Source organism: Indicator indicator, chromosome 6 (assembly GCF_027791375.1).
Source record: "Indicator indicator isolate 239-I01 chromosome 6, UM_Iind_1.1, whole genome shotgun sequence".
Classification (NCBI taxonomy): Eukaryota; Metazoa; Chordata; class Aves; order Piciformes; family Indicatoridae; genus Indicator; species Indicator indicator.
The window spans coordinates 12,029,043-12,047,565 of record NC_072015.1 but is presented as its reverse complement, the minus strand read 5'-3'; the positions used below and the strand labels follow the sequence as shown (position 1 = coordinate 12,047,565).

Here is an 18,523-nt window from a genome sequence, read left to right as displayed (position 1 = left end):
ACATCATTGCAATAAATGAAGTTTCCTAATAAAGAAATTAAGCAAATCAGAGAAAACAAACAACCAAAAAAATAAATCCAAATTCACCATGGATCAGTAACAAAGCATCCTATTGTGCAACTACAAATCTCAATGCTGAGAAAAATGTAACCTCATTAAAACATACTAGAAGGTTCTCATCATTAAAAACCATGCCAAGTAAGAAGAAAACCTGTCATGTTAAAAAGGTTTGCCTTTTCCTATTGTAAACATATTAAATTTAGAAACCAAGAAATACAGAGAGAAGCATTACAAATCAGCACTAAGTAAACAAACCCCTGACACACTGCTCTAATGATCTCCTATTCAAAACATCTGGATACCCCAGATTCTCAGGACAGTCAGCATAAGGTTAACAAAAGAGGACCAAAGCTATGTTGCTTCAGTAGCTTGTCCCTGCTGGAGAAGATAAAGGCAGAAAAGCAACACGTGGCATCAGCCACAACTAAAGTTACTTAAGGTGTGTTTTGAGAAGAAAAAAGAAAGATGCATGATCTATCCTGCCACCTGCCACAAAGCAGTGCTGCATCTTTGGCAGGGGATGAAGCTGGCAGCAGCTGCACCACCAGGCCATTTCTAGCAGGGAGCTGGAGAAAGAGAAATGGGACAACTTGATCTGTTTTTACCTCTTCACATGGAAATATTGCACCAAGCAATGGACTCCAGCTGGAAACCTCATTATGAAAGGAATATAATTTGGGATGTTAGACGAAGTCAGCTACAGTCCATGCCCTCAAAAACAACATACTGCTTGACAATTTTCTGGGACATTGACAGTGTCATTTTAGCATGTAGCCTGAGCAACAGTCACAAGAAATTCAAGCAAGAGACACTGCATCTCAACCACAGAATCAGTAAAGAATGGCAGCAGAGTGTGCAATACCTGGCTTAGTCTAACTGAACATGCTTCCTCCAATAACCATAAAGTGTTGAATAGCATTTCACAACAGCTTCACTTAAAAATTATGCAACAAACATGCACTTTTGTGAAACAGAAATGGAAACCACAAACTGAAGAGCATGAACTGCTTGCTGTAAAAACTATGAACTGTTGACTTAAAAACATGTTGCTCAAGAGGTATTTTAACACTGTATTTAATTCCTATTATGTCATTAACACCAAAACCCAATGTATTCCAAATATGAAGCTTACAGTTCCCTTCCTCATAAGCACATCAGTTAGTGGAACAAAGGAAATCAAGCCAATAAGAATTGAGCTGCCATTTCCATTTCTACATTATTTTAAAAAGAAGACATATTAACACCATTAGAGAAAAGAGTGATAAATCTGGGGACTTTACAAGAAGTCAGAATCACTAGCAGTGTCATCTTCTACCCCTCTGGATCCTTAGAAATCTGTACCTAGATTATTATGGAAAGCTGCTACCTTCATGACTGCACAGAATCAAAGAATGGTAAGGGATAGGTGGTATCTCTGGAGATCACCAGAGATCCACCAGAGGTCCAACCCTTCTGCTATAGCAGAGGTCACCCATAGCAGGTTGCACAGGTGCGTTTGGAATCTCTCCAGAGAAGTAAACTCCATAACCTCTCTGGGCAGCCTGGTCCAGTGCTCTGTTACTCTCACAGAAAAGAAGTTTTTCCTAGTTTTGACTCATGTTCAGATGGAACCCAGCATGTTCCACTTTGTGTCTGCTGTCCTTTATCCTGTTGCTGGGCACCAATGAGAAGAGTCTGGACCCATCCTCTTGACACCCACCCTTTAGATACTGATAAGCATTGATAAGATCTCTTCTCAGTTGTCTACAGGCTAAACAGTCTCTCAGCCTTTCCTCCAAAGAGAGATGCCCCAGTCCCCTCATGATCTTCATAGCTCTCCCTCCATTGGACTCTCTCCAGTACTTCCCTGTCCTTCTTGAGCTGGAGATCCCAGAACTGGACTCAGTACTCTAGATGTAGATTCATCAGGGCAGAACAGAGGGAAAGAAGAACCCTACCCAACCTGCTGGCCACACTCTTAATGCACCCCAGGATACCATTGTCCTTCTTAGTCACAAGGCCACATTTATGTCTCATAGTGAACTTGTTGACCAGGACTCCCAGGACGTCTCCATGAGACTGCTTTCCAAGCCACTCAATCCCCAACCTGTACTGGGGTTATTCCTCCCTAAGTGCAGGAACCTAAGCTTGCCCTTACTGAATTTCATTATGTCCACAGCATTTCCACAGTAAACATTAGAAATTCTTTTCCCATTATAAAAGCATTTAGAAATTACGTTGATTCTTCTCCTCAGGTCCTCATCCAAACTCCATTTCAAGAGACCTCCAAGAATTACCAAACACCATAACAAAACCAAGCATTTTACACCGTTTGCAAGGTGAATTGGGCTTGTTCTGTAAGGATGCCTGTATTTGTGTTAGCAACATACACCTCAGCCCGCCATAGTTTATACCATCCAAACTGAGATTGCATTATCCACCTCCCAGAAGATCATTTCCAACATTGCAAGCCATAGTGAACCCTACAAAGTTACCACATTCTGAAGCCCCAGGTCATTGGATTTGCACAGTTCTGTGATTTTTATCAGTCCAGGACTAAATCAGAAGCTCGTCTTCTGAACCACAGAGGGAAGGTTGAAAGAAAGCCTGTGCAAAAAGCATGTATTTCACCCGTTTTCTACAATGTTTGAGTATAGGTATGTTACATGCATATACAGTCAAATCCACAGGCCACAAATACAATTATATGCAATAGCACAAAAAAAAAAAAAAAAAGTCAAGTAACTTGAGCATGTATATAGAAAAAAATAACCATAGCTTCCTCTTCTGTAAAAGCTCAGAAATTCCAATTTACATTTCACAAATCCTTACATTTTATGGTCTTTATCTTAAAACAGCTTCCTGTATGAAACTTCTGTGCTGGTTCAGTCCAAGGCAGTTCATGTAACTAAGCTAACAACTTGTGTCCAATACTGGCTAAAAACAGAGACCTCCTACTAACAGTAAGAAGTAAAACATGAGAAGAGGAAATCACTGAAAGAATCATTTCAAGTTCAGCTATTAAATCTCAAAAGGGGAAGCACCTGAAGCTATGGATAATCTGAAGTAGAAAATTCCTGGTTCAGGATTCAAGTTAAACATGGTGTTTATTCTCTAAAACATTGCGAAAGAAGTTTTCATTGTACTTAGGATACATCCATGGTTACATCATTTCTGACTCTAAATTAAACACTTCTGATTCTGCTTGGAGTGACAGGTATCTGTCAACAGCTCCACAGGAAAAAAAAGTATCTTATTTGATCACTGTTACAAAGTAAATGCATACAATCTGGTCTACTTTAAGGCTATTGTTCTCATATCAAAAGCACACAGAGAAACAAAATAACTGCATATTACATTCTAATGTATTCTTTATAAATTAGTTATAAAAATTATTATATTCATTGGAATTTATGTTTACACAAATGGATAATTTTTAAGAAAAATCCATGCTACCTACTATGATAAGATAAATTGTTTCTAAAATGAATTTTCCTATATTTTAAAGAATTTTACTTAACATTGTCCAGCTGGAAAAAATGAGCCTCTGCATCTTCACTACTAAATGTCCCTTGAGATCATGCTAATAAACAACAACACACCCAAGAAAAACAATAGGCTTTTATCTTCATAGAAGCAAATGCATATACAGTTTGTTGGTTAGCATTTGTTCTCCACTGGTAGCTGGAAGCACTAAAGAGGGTCATGTTCCATTGTGCTCTGAACTGTAAAACCAATAGATGAAAAAAGCTGATTATTTATCCCATTAAAAGCAGTTATCAGACATCATCTCTCTTGGGAAAGTTTCAGTTTCAAATAAACACATGTAGTGGAACAATTCTGTGGTCATCTATTTCTTGCTGTTGACCGGTGCTTCTGCTGCTTCTTTATGGAAGTTGAAAAAAGTTTACAAGAGGAAAGGTTGGCTAAAGAGTTAAATTTGAAGGAAACAGTTATCCACTGTCATGTCTCTGACAAGAGTGGTACACAAAGGGTGAAGCTGAGATACTCAATGCACATTTGAACCACTGTGTCGCATTGGTGATAGCCAAACAAGCCTTAATTAAATACATCAAAACAGAATCTCAGTATAGTGTCAGAGTCTTTGCAGATGAACTTTAGCCAAAGAGACAGAAAACCCAACAAAACTCATTGTAAAAAGCCAGGGTTTTGCTGAATACAGACAAAACAGAATACCCAAGAATGGTTTTGCCCTTCCTGAGTTAGGGTCTACTGTAACCACACAATGATATACTTTCAGAAGTACCAGTGGATGCTTTTTCCACTCAAGCTCACCCAGACAAGTAAGAATTCTGGTTTAGGACAAACACACACATTAAGCATTAGTAGACAGCATTTTGAACCATAAACAAACCTCATACTTGTCAGTAAGAACAAGTTTAGATCCTGTTGACTTCTGCATTAATCCTGCTACAGCAAGTTTCTGCATGCTTTCTCTGCTCCCTCCCCAGGAAAAGCCAGGCCTGCTAGGACAGCAGCCAACATGCAGTTAATGAGAGAAATACTCAAAGCTATCTACCACCTGCTCCCAGTACTCAAGGTATTAACCTTTTCTGCTCAATTCATCTGCCCTGAAGTGGTAAAACAAAACACCTGTTAACACTGAGGGTCATATAAAACACAAAACACTGATTCTGTAAAGCTTATAGAACCCACATTAAAAGCAGCTAACAAGAACTCCTCTTCATGCTACTGAACCCTTTTATAGCACTCTAGTATTTGTCACAGTTTTTTTAAGGATACATATGGGGAAAACAGTTTTGTTTTTCACCATCTTAGGGACTCTCAATCTCTAGTTCTCACCAGGACTTTCATAACTAAAATATTAAAACAGCAGTGATGAATTAATGTGAAAAGTTTTACTTTGAACTTGTCCTGTTCAACACCTGTTCCATTGAAAAGTAAAAAGTGAGCCTTGCTGGAACCAAAAATTCTTTTTAAAATGTTCTCTCCCTTTGGCAGCTCACGGAAAGTATTCTGATCGACTAGATATATGCTCAGGAAAGCAAGTGAGAAAACATGCCAAAGCCTTTTTCACCTCTTATGACTGTAACTGTCTGTATGCAGGCAAAGCAAGCCAAAGCAATCAGAGCTCTCATCCTCTCTCACATAATTTCCATGGACCTCAATCACTATTACGTCCTCTCTCAATAATGCTATTACATATTTGAGGCAAATCTAAAATATCTTAGTCTTTCATACACTTTTTAGGTCTGATGCAATGAATTCAATTATCTCCCATGAGAAATTAAAACCCCTCAGCAGAAGGGAGATGAATGTCAGGTGGTAGAGGCAGCAAGAACCCTGACCACACACCCCCATATTAATTGCAGTCCGGGAAGTTCAGCTAAATCACTCCACTGTTGGTTCAAGTCTGCTTGGGTAAGTCACAGATATTTCTCCAAGAACAAGACAGCACACCTAGGCTACTGTTTGGAGCTGTAAAAAAGCACACACACTGCAATGTCTCAGACTGCATCCATTTCCAATAGCCATCTGCTATCCCACCACCATGTGAACCACAAGTTCTTCATAAATCATCAGCCCTAATGAGGCCATATCTGCAGTATTGTGTCTAGTTCTGGGCTCCACAGCTCAAAAGGGACAGGGAACTACTTGAGAAAGTCCTATCAAGGGCTACAAAGATGAAGGGACTGAAGCATCTCTCTCTTTATAACGAGAAGCTGAGAGACCTGGGGCTGTTTAGCCTAGAAAAGAGAAGACTGAGGGGCGATCCTATAAATGCTTATTGATGCATATTAACAGGATGTGGCCAAACTCTTTTTCAGTGGGGTCCAGAGATAAAACAAGTGGCAAAAACCAGAGCACAGAAGTTCCACCCAACATGAGGAGAATCTTCTTTCCTGTGAGGGTGACAGCACTTGAGCACACTGCCCAGAGAGGCTGTGGAGTCTCCCTCCGGAGAGATTCCGGACTTGCCTGGACACAATCCTGTGCAACCTGCTCTAGTAGGAACCTCTCCAGAAGTCCCTCTAGTTGAACCTCTCCAGAAGTCCCTTTCAACTCCCATCATTCTGTGATAACTCAAACTAGCTTTTTAAAGTCTTTATTTGGTAGCCTATTTTTCAAACTGCAAACAAACAGAAAATGTTAGAAATTTAGCACTACTGTATTCAGAATGAGGCTGCCTTTGGTGAAAAGAAATCATTGTCATCACACAGGTGAGACATTAGGATGCTCTTCATATAAATGCACATAATGTAAGACTAAGCATAATCCTATCCAAATTTCTCCCATCCCTCAAGAAGCCTATTACTTTAAAGCCTTTGATTAAGTAACAAAACAAACCTGAAATTTTCAGCCCAAAACGGTACCTCCATCTTGCTGATTATTTCTATTGTATCTGACCCTGGTCAAAGCAAACAGGGGGCAGCCAGCACTAAGATCCCAGCAGGAACATCATATCCCTGAAGCAAGAACAGGGCAGAAGAGCATGAGAAACACTGCAAAAGCCCAATAGTTACTTTGGCTAATTTTATTAGATTTGTTTGGTTGGAGAGGTTCCCTAAAATCATGCAATTTGACCAAGTCTGAAAGGAGGGGGAAGATGAACTGTTTTGCCCTTCTACTAAAGATAGCATCAGCAGTCTAAAGAGAATTAGATGCTCTTTTAGTATTGCTCACTTTTTTACAATAGGCTTCAGATGCTTTCATATGCATGAAGGTTCCTGTTCTAAAATGCTGAAAAAGGAGCAAACAGAGCTATGTCCACATTTCGGTGGATGAGGAGAAAGGTGGAAGTGTTAACTCTATAAGCTACCAGGGGTGACTTTCCAGCAGTTTTCCCTGATTACTTGTATCACTGAAATGATCACCTTTGCATTTGTTTGTAAAGAAATGTCTGTCTTGAATGTTTAACAATTAACCGATGTGTCTGTAAACACTGCTTGTAACACACTGCTCTAGGAGCCTACATAGCTCGGGACCTGTAACTATTTGAACTTTTTGATTCAGCTGTAAAGATACATGAAGTCAGAAAACAGCGTTGGCCCCTCAGGTGCTAATACTATTTTCTTATTTAAAATGGCAATCGAATGCACCAGTCCCTAACTAGCATCCAAGGCTTAATGAGCAGTGTAGAACTAAAGCCACAGCACTAGCTAACTTCTCAAAGCATCATGGAACACTTAACAATCCCAAATGCGTTCATATTGAAGTAAAAAGAATATTTCCAGAATAATGTTTAAAAGTTTATTTTAAAAGGCCCTGATCTTGTACTAGTTTTTCTTTTTTTTTCTTTCCTTTTTTTTCTTTCCTTTTTTTTTTTCTTTTTTTTTTTAACCTTTTAAAATATTAAACTAAAGTGCACACAAGTTTACAAGCCAGGCTTTTGCAAATCCCTGCAAAGTGCAGCCATGTAATACATGTAATCACGAGCAGGCCATAGGCCTTTTATCTTCTAAACGCTATACAATGGAAAACACTCCGCTCAATATGGTCTGCTTTTTCTCTGCATTTTATAACATCACGTCAAGCAGCTTTTAACATTCTCTTTTACAGCAGAGATGGGTGCAAGAAAAGGAATGCACTCAAATGGAGCAAAAAACCTTCCACCACCAAACATCATTTAAATCATAGATTCCCTGACCAACAGCTATGTCTTCCGCCAACCTAACAGAATAAAAGCACGCGTGACGATATTCAGAAAGCTTAAAAAGAAGGCAAAAATAACCTTACCAATTTGGTAAGTTTTTTAATGGAGATTTCCAGTTCATACAAAATCCTTCTGCAGCATTTGGAAGCCAGAGAGCACAACACTATGCTCCACAGTAAAGCTGAACTAACTACATAAAACAGTTAAAGTGGCTATTGCTCAGGCTGAGAAATGTTAACCAGTAAAATAAACAAAAAAGCAATTCATTAAAGTGTTTTGTAACACAGGTAAGTGTAGCTATATGAAAAAAAAAACAATCTCAAATGCTGAAGTAGAAAACTGTTGTAGAAATTTTTGCTGGAAAAACGCTGAACTTCAAAAGAAAAAAAAAAGAAATCATCCATCAAACAAGTATTCAGTGTTTTCAACTAGTTACTTGGTACAATCTCTACTACAGAATGCTTTCTCAAAAAATACTAATAACTTTTTAGACATAATGAGCTATGTTATACTACCAAACTAATTTCCGAACTAATTTCGTTTAATGGTGTGCAGTTGCTGAGATCTTCACAGCCCTCTCATGACTGCAAAAATGTAAGCATTGAGCATAAATCTGTCCCAATCAAAGCTCTGATGAAGCCAGAGTGCAGCAGGCATATAAGTTCCCCTGTCTGTTCTTAGAAAATAACTATGATCTAAAATTCTAGTTAATAAATTGATAGCCTTCATCCAAAATGAAATAACTCCTATAATCTGGAGAAGGTGTTTCTCTTGCACAGCAAATATAGTGTATCTCTAGAATACAAGCATTTTCTCAATCCATAACCATGTGAGCCTTTCTTCATGACAAAACTGTAAGATTTTCCTCAGCATTACCTGAACTAACATAGAGGGTCTGAGCAAGAGTGAATATTATTGGCAACTTCTCTTAGACTCAAGTGCCAAGCTTGCTTCCTCTACCTGCCAAAGCCTGCTCCACAGGCACTTTTACTTCAGAAAATCCATCTCTTCACAGATTTCTTCAGTGCAAGAAAAGCAGAAAATAGCCTTCTTCCTAGCTACAAGTTCTTAGTGCTGTCCTGTTACTTAAGTACTCCAAGACAAACAGTGAAAGTCATGGCAACGTATCATTTCTGTAAAATGCAATGGACTGTAAGGCTGTGACACGTCCCAGAAATGCAGTGAAAGCGAACTTCTCATGCTAACAGTATCCATAAAACAAAGAGCTCTGGAATACTTATGTTCCCTCTTCCAGAGGTACTTCACAGCTTTGACTTTACTGTACGAACATTATAAACAAGTGTAAATCACAGTCTACATTCACACTGAAAATGTATTAGTAAAAGCAGAAGGCTTAATGCTGCTTTAAACATAGCGATAACACAGCCCTAACTCAGGGGACAGCTCTTGGTTTTACTCCATTTGCAAAACGCATCATATAAATTACAGTCACAAATGTCAACAAAGAAACAAAAAACCTCCTTTCAAGGTTATTTTCACTTGCAAAGATGACAAGCACCAGAAAGCTATTCTTATCTCTGAACAAGCTTTTGTATTTCTTGAAGAATAACTTCATTCTTCATATCAACACAACTGCATTGGGTGAACAAAAATTCTGCAGCATCCAGAGGTAAAAATGCCTTTTACTCTTTAACTTAGGTCCCTTGGACCCAAAAGTCTTAAACAATTTGCATGATGTAAAACCAAAGCTCTGTTAAACTATATTTCAACAAAACTCTTCAGGTTTTTATGCTCCTTCTAGCATCAAAGTGAGATCCCACACATAGTGTTTATTCATGAATTGACGAAAACTGAAGCAAGGATAGAAATGGGATCCACATTGTGTTACTCCAGTGCTAAAACCCCTCACATTTCTGTCACAACTCATAGCTATCAGAAACAAAATGGTTGAATATACATTGGAGTGTGCCACATTGGAGTGTGAAATTTATTCCATACTATGAGATAAGCCGTGACCACCTCAACAGCATAAATAAACACATCATACTTCCCAAATGGCATCATTCTGGCTGTTCCAGTAAGAGAACCCAGAATCCCACTCATAATACTTCAATCAGCAGAAGAACTCCTTCGGAAAAAAACAGAGTCTTTGAACACGAGTAATGAAGTAGCACTCAAGAAACAGTCCAGAAAGTATCAGAGCACATGTAAATAAAAAAAAGCATAAGAGACCAAAAAGTGCATTTTCTTATTATAGAATCATAGAATGGTCTGGGTTGGAAGGGACCTCCAAAGGTCATCTAGTCCAGCCCCCGGCCCTGCAGTCAGTGGGGGCATCCTCAACTAGACTAGGTTGCCCAGAGCCCTGTCGAGCCTCACTTTGAGTATCTCCAAGGATGGGGCCCAAACCACGTCCCTGGCAACCTGTTCTTGTGTTCCATCATCCTCATAGTAAAGAACTTGCTCCTAACATCCAATCTCATTCTGCTCTTCTCTAGTTTGAAGCCATTGCCCCATGTCCTGTCACTGCAGGCCCTTGTAAACAGCTTCTCTTCATCCTTCTTGCACGCCTCCTTCGGGTACTGGAAGGCTGCTGTTAGGTCTCCCTGGAGCCTCCTCTTCTCCAGGCTGAACAACCCCAGCTTCCTCAGCCTGTCTTTGCAGCAGAGGTGCTCCAAGCCACTGATCGTTTTTGTGGCCCTCCTGTGGACCCGCTCCGTCAGGTCTGTATGTTGAGGGCTCCAAGCCTAGACACAGTACTTGATTCTCTTCAAACAGTATTAACAGATTTACTATGGCCTATAGAAGTTAATGTCAGCAACTTATTTACTGAATGCTTATTCTTGCTGCTAATAAGATCTAAGTTTTAAGAAAACTACTTTTGAATGAAAAAAAAAAAAAACAGAGGCTGAGAGAGCTGGGACTGTTCAGCACGGAGAAGTAAACATGGGGAATCCCATCAACGTTTATAAAGCTGGTGGGGAGCAGAGTGAGTGAGAGAAGAGATGACAAAGCCTGGCATTTCAGTGGTGCCAGGTAGCTGGACAAAAAGGATACTAATTATTGTTTTTTAAAACTGCACCTAGTTAATTATACTGGGAATTCTTTATTACTTACTACCTCTGCCTTTAATTTTTTTTTTATTAACCAATCTAGTATAAAATCTGCACAGGAAAAGCTTTCGATTCCCATCTATGAGCTAATGGTCTTTAAGCAACTCTTTTGCCCTCTATAACATCACCTTGGCTCAGCAGCTTCAAATTTATTGATACTGAAGAGTGGCAGACTACTTGCAAGAGTTATACAAAGAAAAGTCCCTGAGACTGTATTCTTGGTTGGGTTGTTTCAGACCCATGAACATCTACACATCCGATGCATAGATTCAGAGTTTGGGAGTGGTTTTGGTTTGTTTTGAAAACAACATCAGATCAGAAAAGGTTGAACCCACAGGAGTCATTAGGTTTTGACACATCCTTTGGCACAAAGTATTAGTGAGGGATCAGCTTCTCAGTCATTCTTTAACCACCAGCGTGAACACACTATTGCTGGTTTGAATCAGTGTATTCTACAGTCATATATGAAAGAAAAGTAACATAGCAGAAACTGTTACAGAGAGCAGAGAGAGAATAAAGAAACCTGATCTACATCTCTCACATGACATTCATAAAACCATATAATGCTTTAAATCTGAATGTTCTGTTTTGGTTTTCTCCAAGAAGCATCCTATTGCGCTGAGTAGTAATTTTCCCACTCCGAGCATGTTTGTTTTGATGATCCACATACTAAATGTTTAATTTGTTCTTCAACCAAGAAAAACAAAGGTCTCCATAGCTACCAACAAGCTGTTATGATAGGATACAACAGCAGTTAGTTTTGTTATCACCCACACTTCATACACTGGGTTGGAGGCTGTAACAAATTAAGATGTATTTGTGAGAAATTGTGTTCTTCAGAAATACAAGCTTTTCCTCACTGTTCTAAAACTCAAATGCAGTAGTAGTTCCTCTTTTCCAAGATAGAAGACACTTAATACTTGAGTTCCAAGTCTTGTGAAAGAGCACCTGTATATGGTTCCCTCCCTTATGTTTAATAAACATTATAAAAAATGGTCAGAAATAACACCAGAAGTCCTTCTCCAGAATGAGAAACTGCGAGGATCTCAGCACAGAGAACACATGACACATGCTACAGGAAAGGAGTGGCTCTCTGCAATGAGAAGAAATGCAGAGCAACTAGAGTATCCATGTTTCAGAAGAGCATAGGGAGAAGTAAGGAAAAAAAGAGGAATAAACCCAGGCTACAAATAGCATCAGGTTCATTCACAGAGTGGCAAACAGAAATATGAAGTTCAAAGAAGTATTTTTGGTCATTCGCTTTTAGCTAGACCCTCTTTCTTAACCAACTACTATTCTGCTGGTTGAAGTCCACACACCATACCATATTAATTCTGGCATAGGATTAGTAAAAGAGAAAGATGGCCATAAGTGAACAGGAAAAGATCTTGTCATCATTTCTGTTGGCCAATGCACACTAACTGCAAGTATTCTGGGAATAGCTTTTTTATTTTTCTCCCCTCTGGCAAAAGTTAAAAAAACACCCAAAAGCCAGTCTCATCTCCAAGTGTAACACCAGCAGTCAGGAAGTAAAACCCTTGCAGGGGTGGAAGAAGCTTCTGCTCTGTCACCTACCATAGGCAAATGGTTTCTGATCCACATTACAACTCTGGGATGCTGTTAGTAACTCTAGCACTGAAAGCCAACAGTTCATATCCAGCTTCTCTCTATTCTCTACCTTTCTAAGCCAGCCAGCTGCTTACCAAAAGTTTCCCTAACCAAAAATAATTTCAATGAACAGTGCACCACACTAAACAAATGACTGCATAAATAGCCATAGTTTTACTAAAGGTAAAATCTAAAAGAAACACACCACAATATTTATTTATACTGAGCAATGACAGCTATAAGCTTACAGGTTTTCCAGTTTCTCTGATCACAACTATACCCCCCGGAGAAGTCAGAGGCAGAACTTGCTACGATGTCATTTTTCAACATCCAAATGTTACAGAAAAATAAAACACATTCCTCACAATACTCCTATTATAGGCTAATCAATTCACTTTTTAAGAAAATGTGCAGTTCAATAGTTGGTTTGAAGTATGTCCCCTATACCCTTTTAATTGGAAAGACTGATCATGTAAAATTTAAGTAGTGTTAAAAAAGCAACAGACTAACAATTGAAAACCAACTCTTGGAAGAATAGTAAAAAATTATCTTTAAAATACATATAGCTCATGAAAAAAATATAAATTGCATCATACAAATCCATTCTAGAGAACTCATCATTGTAACACTCGAACTCAGCACACCACTTGCTCCAAAACACAGAATTAGTTCTAGATGGAAAATACCAATCTTTTGAACTTAAAAGATGCGATATTTATTCATAATTAAGTATCTTTTCAGGGAAACAACTTACTTGATTGAGTTTCTGAAGTGGTCCTCAGCAGGATTTTTTACTGTACAACTGTTCAGCAACCATAAATCTGCTTCAGCAGAGTTGTCTGTAAAATAGAATGATACAAATCTGCATTAAGGATTATCCAACCTGTCAACTGCTACTTTATATCATATACAAAAAAAAAAAAAAAAAAAAAAAATCAAACTTAGCCATTATCAGTAAGTTCACTATATGCAAAAAAGACTTGATGTTCAACATTTAAAACAATTGCATTCTTTAAAGGCTTTTTTTTTGGGTTGGTTGTTTTGGTTGGTTGGTTCTTGTTCTTTCGTGTTTTAGAATAAAACCACAAACAAACAAAAACCAACAACCCAAAACTTAAACCACACATGAGCATGTTTGGGTTTTTTGCAAATTAACAGTTACCTCATTTACCAGATGAGGTTGCACATCATAGAAAACAGTTAAGAAAAATGGTTTCTACTCCCAAAAATACATACTGCCTGGAAAGACTCGGTCTACACACAAGCAAAAAGCTCAACAAATGCATAAAGGACCTTTTCAAATTAAGTGGTCAACAAAAGTAGGTTTCATTAACACACTAGAGTTGTCTAGCCTTCAGAAGAGAACTCATTGCCCTCTACAACTACCTCAAAGGAGGTTATAGTGAGATGGTGGTCAGTCTCTTCTCACATGCAATGAGATGACAAAAAGAAATGGCCTCAAGTTACACCAAGGGAGGTTAAGTTTGGGTATTAGGAAAAATTTCTTTAGTGAAAGAGTGGTCAGGTATTGGAATAGGTTGCCTGGGGAGGTGGTAGAGTCACTGTCCTTGGAGGTGTTCAAAAAACATGCAGACATGGCACTTTGGGCCATGGCTTAATGGCCATTTTGGTGTTAGGTCAACAGCTGGACTTGATCTTAGAGGTCTTTTCTAACTGAAACTATTAGTCACTTAACCTAGGAAGAGGGTAAAATCAAAATAACATAAAAGAGCAAGCAAAGGACATGCATGCTACATAGTGAGAACTTTCAGAAGAATTCTAGTATCTTTGTTGATAGAGAGTACACCATTGGCTTAGATCAAACATTGGCCTCTTCTGTGACAAGGAAGGGCTACAAGAAAATATCAAAAACAACATTTAGCTAGTTTAAATGTTAAGCAAATGCATCAAGATCTGACCCTGTCTTGACAGGTTAGGAAGGAGGACCAAGTTCAATGTTAAGTCTATACAGAAGTCAAAATGAAAATGGAATGAGCCAAAGAGTCCCTCCTCTAAATCAAGCTGCATGAAACCAACATTTTCAGACTAATGAATATACCATTACTGTTAGAAAGGTGATTATAGGTTAAAAAAACCCAAGAAACATAAAAACCCAAAAAAACAAAGCAGTAATTTTTAGTAATGATATAGAAAAAAGCAAAGCAAGGTATCTTTTCAAAATCTGAAAAAGACTAAAGCTTTGGCATAATCAAATTCACCCAGTATGAAAACAAACAGATTTTTTTAAACAGTTTTCCAATAACACTGCCAAAATTCTTATTTCTAATTCTTATTTCTTATCCTTTTCAGCAGCACAGAATGTTTATAAATTCAGCTCCACACCCATCACACACCCACCTGAGAATCGTGGGGAAACTAAATAACAAGCAGCCAATGTTGGAAGGCAGACAGGAGACCAGGAATATATTTAACAGACAAGAGTTTCAGTAGCAGTCATACATCACTGCAGAGCATAACAATTTTCAAGACATTTTGATTCAGATGAGAGATGCCTTAATGCAGGAAACACCAATTCTAGGCTTGGTTTCAGTTCCTTGTACCATGGTCTTCACGTGCGAAGGAAGAGATAGCCTCACTGTGACAAGATTTCTCCCATAAAGAGAAAATAAACTCCCTTTCCTCAAAACAGCATTGGGAGAAACAACAGATTTAAATCTGGAAAGACACACTAACCCAACAGAAGCAATTTCATACAGCAAATTAGATTCCAGGCTGTTAACATATTATCTCCTTGACTGGGAGTTTGAGACACAACTGCAACACTTGCACACATTTTACACACATTAAAAAGAAAATCTTGGTATATTCAAATTCTTTCCTTGACATATTTCACCCTCTACCAAAGAGAGAGGACAGAATAAAAGCTTCTGCAGAATGGGATCTTCTGAGCAGTTTGGGGAAAAGGAGTCTCATTAATGTATACATCTAATAAAACAACAACAAAAAAATTAAGAAAAACAGAAGTGTAGCAGGGGCTTGTCCTCTCCTTACAACAATAGTATTATTTTATCAGAAACAGAAATAGACCATGTAAGTATTTTTTAAACTTTTTTCTTATTAACTCTCATTAATGTATTTACATATAAGGTTTGATAGGGATGAACACATGTACACAACTCATAAGCATGTGTGTATTTACGACTAAGAGTTCACACCACAAGTCTTGAATTCTTTCTTGCACTGAACATAAAAGAATTAGATGCACTAGTACAGACTCACTGTTAACTACTGTATTTTCTCAAGCAAATTTCAGTTCAAAAATAATTAGTTGACATCAAGGCATTTTTGTATCGGGTTGCACGTTTACAACATTGCAGAGGGCACTTGTTAGCAGTCATGTTTTTCTTTGAGAACTTTTGATGCACTCACACTAAATGCACAGCCTTGATGGTCATGCTGAAACAAATATGGACCAAAACATCAGATGGCATGTTTAAACAAGACCTTGAGGGTTCATAATTACTGAATATTAAGCAACACTGGGGGTAAGGGTTCTTTACTCTGGACAGGGCACTGAAGGGACTGGCTACATATATGTGTGTGTATACATTAACCAGTGTTCTGACCTGAGTAGCTGCTAGCATTCAGTGTGCCCAAACAAAGAGTAAAATAGTTCCAAGTCAGTTCAGGCTTCTAAATATATGCTTACACAGGCAGGAGCAAATAGACCCGAGGTCTTCCTGTTTGTGTTCCAGGATGACACATTTTTAAGTACGTAGATCTAGATGGTAAACAGCACCGTATCTACTAAGGTAGCCCACACACCCTTCCTTGGAAGGTCTCCACCTGCCACCTTTTCCAGCTTGATTCTCCACCTTGTAAGGTTTCAGTGAAACTGGGATTCATTCATTCAGTAGGTTGATGCCCATCATTCTCAGAAACATCCATTAGATAATAAGGCTTCTAAGAAATCTCCAAAATTTCAGTGAAGACCAAAGGTTTGTGCTTGGGAACTCTCACAGATCTGACCGAGTAGGACAATCTAACCTTTACAGAAAGTTTTACAGCTAGTCATATATACCGTGATAAGCAAAACTGAAGCAAGAACCACAAGCACAGTGACCATCAATTACAGTAGTGAATATAAGATACAGGTCCCCTTTTCTAAATCCTGCAATAAATTTCTCTAGAGAGATCTTTTTTCTTCAGTTTGTCATCTGTTCAGTGTAATGATAGCTTCTTGATGGTTGTTGTTGGTGTTTTGTTTTTTTTTTTTTTGCTGCTGACCATTTTTTTTTATGAGCTACTTAAAGAGCTTCCAGTATGTTAAGACACTTTTTGGGGGGGGAGGAAAGTAAGGGGGGAAAAAAAGTTATGGACAATCAGCATTGGATTAAATGCTCAAAGACACAACTCAAAACCATGGCCTTTATGCATTGTGACATCTTTTCCATAAAAGAAAGGCTACACTGGAAGTAAACCACAGTCTATCATACTCTGCAAAACAACAGACTACAAAGAAACCTAAAGGTCATGGAAACTTCTGAATACTTAACTTAATTGGGAAGCTCTGGAAAACATGAATTGGCTGCATTATGCAATACTATGAGGATAAAATGTCAAGAGTCTGAAACATCAGTGTACCTACAGAGGAAAACAGTATTTACACTGCTTCTCTTATTAGCATTTTTGGGTTTGCTATCATTTTAGAAATCATAAATCAGGAGAAGCTGAGATGACTGCAGTAATGCTATCAGTTGAAAATTGAACAGCTGCCCTGGTGTTTCAACTTAAGTCTTTTTTTCTTTGGAACCTTTTTCAAAACTTTGGTTTTCAATTCCCCCCAAAGCACATGTCCTTGGAAAAAAAAAAAGGGGAAAAAAAAAATAAAGCACACAGAGCACTGAAGCACAAGAAACAGAGTGAAGTCATGGAAGAATAGTCTTTCTTTACTTTATTCAGTATATCACTGAAACCACTATCAGATTTGCTCAGCACTGATTACTCAAAGAACATGGCTCCTAATTTGTAGGATATACTTTTAATTCCTATACATGAACCTGTGTAACTTCAATCAGAAATGTGATTTCTCTGTGAGTTTTCCTTCTTGCCCTTTCTGATTTGCCTTTACTTCTAACTCTTACACAACAAATATATCTCCAATTTCTGTTTTTATGTGCTCTATGGTGGCCTCTGCTCCCATTTCTGGACCTCCCTGTTAATAATTTATCTTGTGCCTTCTCACTTCCAAAACAATTTTGTCCCCTTCCCTCGATCCCCTGCTTAGCATTTTATGCTCTGGAGCCAATAACCCTCAAGTCATGGTATCTAGAGCATGTGCTCACAACTGGTCTCCATGTGAATCATCTCACCCCAAAAGACACAAAAATCTAAGCATGAGGACATCTCACAGACACTTACAAAAGTCATCCAGCATCTTGACTGGAACAAAGTTACCAAACTTCTTATTTGTTTCAACATTCCTGTGTCACAGAAACCCACTCTTACACCCTGCATCGCTGAAATTAGGTGCTGGTTAGTTTAATGTTCTCCTGGGCCACTGAGCATCAAGGGACCTCAGCAAGTATTGGGAAAGAATCTCTTCCATAAATATTAGTTCAGGAATGCTGTGAGCCATCAGTGCAGAAAGAAGGTACATCTTCCTCTGGGGACATTAAGTTTGGTTATTTGCTTCTAGACAACAGGCTTTGCTTGGCAGACAAAAAAAAATACACAACAAAGCTGAGAAGAGCACAATAAAGCAGATTTTTTTAATTTTTTTTATGCTTTCCAGACCTTTCCTTGTCACATGACATAGTTACCACTGCTAGTTCATATCAGATATAATTATCAGTTTTCATATAAAATGTTACAGAAAAGATTCCAAACAAATAGGCACTTTCCCTTATTCTGCTCTGTCAACAGCAACTACAAATCAAAACCACGAGTTATGAATTCCACAGATGACTTTGGTTGAAATTTCAGAGCCACATTATCAACTCCCACCCTCTGAAGATCTACCATGCAAAACACTCACATGCATGCTGAAAGTATTAAATCTGCAGAACGCAAATGTCTTTCAATGCAGCCCCACTCATCCCTTACAGATTCACAGATTGCATCAGGTTGGAAAGGACCCTCAAAGGTCATCTTGTCCACTGCCCCTGCAGTCAGCAGGGACACCTCCAATGAGATTAGGCTGCCC

At 38.4% G+C, this 18,523-nt stretch overlaps 1 protein-coding gene across 1 annotated transcript in view; it reads right to left on the bottom strand.

Moving 5' to 3' along the window:
- CDKAL1 (CDK5 regulatory subunit associated protein 1 like 1) overlaps positions 1–18,523 on the bottom strand; it is a 415,443-nt gene that overhangs the window by 333,237 nt on the left and 63,683 nt on the right. Inside the window, exon 3 of the mRNA XM_054381757.1 lies at positions 13,112–13,196. Within this exon, the coding sequence (XP_054237732.1) occupies positions 13,112–13,196 (85 nt within the window). The remainder of the gene's footprint in view (positions 1–13,111; positions 13,197–18,523) is intronic.